The sequence below is a fragment of the Nematolebias whitei genome, unplaced genomic scaffold (assembly GCF_014905685.2).
Source record: "Nematolebias whitei isolate Nwh7 unplaced genomic scaffold, NemWhi1 Nwh_scaf_691, whole genome shotgun sequence".
Lineage (NCBI taxonomy): Eukaryota > Metazoa > Chordata > Actinopteri > Cyprinodontiformes > Rivulidae > Nematolebias > Nematolebias whitei.
The window spans coordinates 5,314-11,416 of record NW_023619236.1 but is presented as its reverse complement, the minus strand read 5'-3'; the positions used below and the strand labels follow the sequence as shown (position 1 = coordinate 11,416).

Sequence of the window (6,103 nt, the reverse complement as noted above, 5' to 3'; positions counted from 1 at the left end):
CTTTTATCTAACATTTAGCTACTTTAGCTTTTAATTTACCTGGTTTAAAACGAGCATTTTGCTTTTTTACCTTTTAGCCAGTGTTTTGCTCCTTTTAGTTAGTATTTTAGCTTCATCTACACAGCTTCGGCTGTCTCTGCTCCTGAGTTGAGGCAGAGCTGTGTTTTTATCACCCAGATGAGAGAAGATGACAGGGTGGCGATCCACGAGGCTATGGAGCAGCAGACCATCTCCATTGCTAAGGTATGTAAAGAAAACCACCGCTGCGGCACTTGTGAGGCGGTTACCATGGTAACTAACATCCGGGCTCCTCTCAGGCGGGCATCACCACCACCCTGAACTCCCGCTGCTCCGTGCTGGCCGCCGCCAACTCTGTGTTCGGTCGCTGGGACGACACGAAGGGAGAGGACAACATCGACTTCATGCCCACCATCTTGTCCCGCTTCGACATGATCTTCATCATCAAAGACCAGCACGACCAGCAGAGAGACATGGTGCGGCGGCTGGAGGGCTCAGCTCATCAGCCCAGCAGGGGATACTGGCACCAAGTCTAATGTGTGAATTATTTTCCAAAGACGCTGGCTCGGCACGTGATGAACGTCCACCTGAGCGCTCAGACGCAGACCGAGGGCGTGGAGGGCGAGATTCCACTGGCGACGTTTAAGAAGTACATCGCCTACGCCAGAACGTGAGTCCACCCCGGGGAGCTTGTAGCTTCTTTGAGGTCCACTGTCGGGCGCTTGGTGGTTCAAATCTTTGCCATGTTGTGCGCTCACAGGAAGTGCGGCCCTCGGCTGTCTGCGGCAGCTGCTGAGAAGCTGAAAAACAGATATGTGGTGATGAGGAGCGGCGCGCGGGAGCACGAGCGGGAGTCCGACAAACGCCCCTCCATCCCCATCACGGTCCGGTACGTCCAGCTGCTACAGTTTCACAACGATAGAAATAAAAGTGTTTATGAAGCATTCACACTTTTATGATCCATTCGTCTTCTGTATGTTTTTCAGCGTCTTTCTCGTTCCACAATTTTTTTGTTATTTCAACAAATCATAAATCAAAATGTTCAGCTCTTTCAGGACAAACCTGCTCTGACTTTTGGTGTTGGTGCAACTTTAGCTTTTTGAAATATTTAGCCTTTTGTGACTTTTTTTTTCTCATTGCAAATGAACTGAGCTCATTTTACATCCTTCAAATCTTTAGATGCGTTTACAACATTTTACTGCTCCTTTCACATTTTCTTCTGCTTCAGCTTGTTTCAGCTTCCTTCTGCAAATTTAGTTTTTTAAGCTACTTTCAGCAGTTTATTCAGCTGTTTTGTAATCCTTTTCAGATTCTTTTTAAACACATTTTTGTGCTTCTTCCAATTCTTTCCGCTAATTTCAGCTTGTTAAACTCCTTTCAGCTTATTTATAAAAGTTTCAGCTTTTTCTGCTATTTCAGCTATTTAGCTGTTTTTATGCTAACTTAGCTATTTTGGCTAATTCCACAACTTTTTTGCTCTCCAACTTTTTTTCAGCCTAATTCAGCTAAAATGTGTTCTCTCTATTTCATTCTGGTAATCTAAGCTTCTTTCTGCTTTTTCAGCTACTCCTCAGCTATTCTTTGCTAATTTCAGCTTATTTAGCTAATTTACTGATTTTTGTGCTAATTTCTGCTTCTTTAAACCAAATTCAGCAAATGTGTTCTTTCTGTTTTCTTCTGCTACTTTAGGCTTGTTCTTCCATTTCAGTTAGATTTTAGCTGTTTTTCAGCAATAAACACTGCATTTTTGCAGGAAATGCAGTTTCTCTAGTTTTGTTTTACTCCACATACATTCCACAGCGTTTAGTAATTTTATTTATATTTTTTAAATCAGGCAGCTGGAGGCCGTCATTCGCATCGCTGAGTCTTTAGCCAAGATGAAGCTGCAGGCTGTGGCCGGAGAGGCGGAGGTGGACGAGGCCCTCAGACTCTTCCAGGTTTCCACGCTGGACGCCGCGCTGTCGGGGAGCCTCACAGGTATGTTTCACAGCGGCACACTGGGGTAGGTTTTATATCCACTGGATATAAAAACAAGCCGTTTTCTTTTTTTTTTCACCCATATTGTTTTACCAAGTTCAGCTCATCTCCACCGTTTCCTGCTGCTAACTCTGTCCTAATGTTTCTTCTCAGGAGTGGAGGGCTTCACTTCCCAGGAGGACCAGGAGATGCTCTCTCGTATCGAGAAGCAGCTCAAGCGACGCTTTGCCATTGGCTCCCAGGTGTCGGAGCACAGCATCGTCCAGGACTTCACCAAGCAGGTCAGTGGGAGGACAAACCAGAACTAATGAGGAGCTGCTCGTCCATTTACATAAGAACCCTAAATAATGCCCATCTGGATTATTACGTCCCCTTTTCTGCTTTTTACTAACGCAGATCTAGTGAGCTTTTAAATCTGAGCGATTAACTCCCATTCACATGATTTTTTTTCTTGCCTTTACATTTTCAGAAATATCCAGAGCATGCCATCTACAAAGTCGTCTACCTGATGTTAAGAAGGGGGGAGCTGCAGCACCGCATGCAGAGGAAGGTCCTCTACAGAGTCAAGTAGAGCCAGCTGGGCTCTAATGCATAACCATGTTGTTGTAAATAGTTTAGGTCAGTTTTTGTTGAACTTGAACAGTAAGAGGTGGAGATGAGCTGAATTTTGGCTGATATGGTGGGTTTAATGTGTCTGAGGCGGTAACGATGCTTTGTGTCAACCTAGATGTGTTCTGTCTGTAAGAATAAATAAAAAATAAACCAATAAGACTTTAATTGTGATCATGTCTAAATTTATTCAACATAAATGACAGAGAAGTGAGTTACAGAGCGTATAAACGACGAGCCTTTGTTCTGATTGAGTCATTTCAGTGTCTAAAGTGCCTTTTAGCTTCGTATTGAGGTTAAATGCAGCCGAACTACAAGACGTACATTCCTGCTCCGATGGTGGCCAGTGTGAGGCACAGTCCCACTGTGAACTGCATGATGGGAGAAGCTGGGAGTCTGGAGGTTTGCAGGCTGCGTTCTGATTGGTCCGCAGTTTCGGTGGCGATGCTCAGCATTTTCTGCAAGTCGTCAAAAACCTAAAGGGGCGGGGGAAAAATGAGAGTTACTCAAGTTCTCAGCAGAACCTGCTTGTTTTGCAAGTATGAGTTTCAGATCCTCTGCCGAGTTCAGAGACAGGAAGTTCGTTTTTGTTGCTCGTTCTGGTCACGATTGTTAAAAATATGCCGTCCACATCTTTAGAAAAACAACGTTTAACAAAACAAGGAGTAGTTGATGAGTTTTGCTGTATTTTGTGCAGCGCAGGTGAAATTTACTGTAAAGATTTCCTCTTTGATTTTTATCTCAAACCCAACCCACAGACATCCATTAGAAACGGCCCCCAGAAACCAGTCTGTCACCGGCAGACTGGTTGGTCCACTGTGTACTGCTTGGTGGGGAAACAGTTTGTTAGGGACTTCTCAGACTGATGAAGCCCTCTGGATGGAGAGTGAAACATCTCGACAACAAAGAAACTGTCCGGGTGACCTGACTGAACCCTGTTGGATGTTTTCCCTGGATTATTAGCATGAACCTTCATGTCATGTTAGAAACAGTTCAAAGTTGAAACGGGTCACTGGAAGATTTCAATCTGTTTGTTTTTTAAAGTTTTGCAGTTGATCGTTTACCTCAGTGTGATGTCATGCCAACTTAATTTTTTGCACAACCTTTATTTTTCTTATACAGTTTATTCAAGAGATGGAGGACGTTGTTACTTTCACTCGGTGTGTCTTATTACTGTAGGACGTGGTTTTCACACAAATCCCCTCAGAGTGCAAACATCCAAACTTTTTTTTTAAATTAATTTTGTTAAAATAACTATATACAATAAAAAACAAAATATGTATACAATCAAAAATAAAATGAAAGGCAGCAGAAGAAGAATAAATCTTATATCTGCCCCTTTTTGCTCAGAATATATTCAAACACAAGTAATTTACCAAAAAACGAAGCTAAATAAAAACATCAATTCAAACAAAACTTGTATAGATATACTTTTCCATGTTCCTTTAGAAAATTAACGATCATTGACTTAAAAAATGTTCAAGACTCAAAATCTGTGTCAGACTAACAAAGACTAATGAACCCCTATTGTGAGGACCGACAGGGCAATCTGCATATGTATCTAGCTTAGTTAGGTTTATAACTTGAACCCCACACTCTGTTCTTTGAGTTAAGAAAGCTCCTCGGATGAAAAGTGAAACGTCTTCAGTTACAAAAAGAAGTCCAGTTGTTTTTGTTTTGAACTTTTTTGAATTTACCGTGTCCTGGACGACTGAGAATCTTCACCAGCGTTTCATCGACTTCCATCTAATCTGAGCTCAGACTTTATAAAACTGGAAGCAAAACTTCCTTTTTAATGTTATATTTCCTACATGAATACTGGAGAGTGTGAGGACTAGACTGTCTGAGGCTTATTTTCTACTCTGTGTTTCTGCCTGTCTTTAATAGTGTTGTCGGGGAGTGGAAGACAGAAGTGTGGTTACCATGGCAGAAGCGTTGACATTTCTTTCAGACACCATATTGGCAGCTCAGATTATTACAAATATATATCCCTCTCTAAGAAGAAAGGAGATGTTTGTAGGACTTTCAGGCTGTCGCTGAGTTTTATTTGCAGCTGTTTTATGTTCTGCTCACCTGGATGTTCAACTCAAACGCTCCCACGGCCTCCTCCAGCACCGCCGCCCTCTCCGCCTCGGTCAGCTCTATGCTGTTCATCCGGCTCCTGTACAGCTGCTTGAAGCGGTTGGGGCTGCTCACGCCGGGAAACGAGAAGAACGACAGCCCCTCCTTGCTGCTCAGCCCCAGTGATTTCTGGGTAATTTTCCCCAGCACCTGTCCACCTGAGAGGTCGCCGAGGTAGCGAGTGTAGGCGTGGGCCACGAGCAGCTCAGGGTTCTCTCTGCCAATCTGCAAAAGATAAGTAAATAAATAAAATGTGTTCAGCTGCTTTGATTGACGGGTACTTAAAACCAGTTTACCCACCTCCCGTAGTCTCTGCTCATATCTGTGTGTGGCTGCAGGGACAATCACTTTCTTCTTCCAGTCCGAGCCCAAGAAATGCTCCAGGTCTGATCTCAGGGATTCCAGACGGGCGAGCTCCTGAGGGAAGTATATGGGAGCAACAGCTGGATGGGACGCGTTCCTGTCCAGCTCTTCTTCCAGAGCCTTGTAGATGTTATACAGGGAGCACAGCAGGACCTGAGCGGGACACCAGAGGAACGTCTCACTTGGGGACAAATCGTAAGAACAACAGAAGAGACGCGCCCTTTGAGTTGAGTCATGTTACCTTGTACTGTGGCAGCGTGATCTGTCCCTTCTGGTAGCTGAGCATCAGCTGTGTATTTTCCGCCCTGACATGGTTGTCCATAGTGGCTGCTTTAATCTGCTCGGACAGGTCGCTGAGGGTGCAACACAACTCATCAGGTCCTTACAGAATGCTGATGTCACTGTGAGACGTCCAGGTGTCTTACCTGCCTGCTTCACCCGAGTCGTTTCTCCTGGCGCTCTTCATGTTCTCCATCTGTGCAACTAAAGTCCAACTCTTTCACAAGTTTGTTCAGCGCACTTCATAAATCTACGTTAACAGGTGTGACTCGCGTTCTCAGTCCTGGCTGCACACTGGACGTGTCTCTTCTCTGCGACGTCTCTGCTGTGGTTCTTCAGGTCCCTCTCGTCTCTTTTATAAGGCCCGAGGCTGCAGAGTCAGACGGGAAGTGTGACTGCTGCGTCACGTTCCTCCAGCTGCTGCCACTCCACATGACAGAGCAGATGTGGCAAAGCATGACAAGGCAGAACGCCAAAGCATGACACGACAGTGCTGGGTTTTTAAAGTGAGAAAAGGTTACGAAGAGTTAACATCTTACCTGTTGTAGATAACTCTTTTAACAACCTGAGCTTGGAGAAATGGAGCTTCATTTTGATACGAATGATGAGTTTAATGGATTGTTGCTGTCCAGAAACAACTCTAAGCTACACAAGTTTAAAAACTGCTCATTTAAACAGACATTTGGAGGAAAATAAAGTTTTTGATTAAGTTATATCTTGTTTTTGGAAATGACAG

At 44.1% G+C, this 6,103-nt stretch overlaps 2 protein-coding genes across 2 annotated transcripts; one reads left to right on the top strand and one right to left on the bottom strand.

The window, feature by feature from the left end:
* The first annotated feature begins 177 nt into the window (after positions 1-177).
* Positions 178-2,737, top strand: LOC119429366 (DNA replication licensing factor mcm5). Its single transcript, XM_037697008.1, has 7 exons — positions 178-243; positions 318-494; positions 576-688; positions 779-907; positions 1,853-1,995; positions 2,149-2,276; positions 2,465-2,737. Exons 1-7 carry the CDS (start codon positions 178-180, stop codon positions 2,564-2,566), a joined length of 858 nt encoding a protein of 285 aa, XP_037552936.1. The 3' UTR covers positions 2,567-2,737.
* A 103-nt stretch (positions 2,738-2,840) lies between these two features.
* On the bottom strand, positions 2,841-5,703 carry LOC119429367 (heme oxygenase-like). Its single transcript, XM_037697010.1, has 5 exons — positions 5,514-5,703; positions 5,330-5,441; positions 5,026-5,241; positions 4,678-4,950; positions 2,841-3,080 (listed from the first exon to the last, which is right to left on the bottom strand). Exons 1-5 carry the CDS (start codon positions 5,561-5,563, stop codon positions 2,916-2,918), a joined length of 816 nt encoding a protein of 271 aa, XP_037552938.1. The 5' UTR covers positions 5,564-5,703; the 3' UTR covers positions 2,841-2,915.
* Between the last annotated feature and the right edge of the window lie 400 nt (positions 5,704-6,103).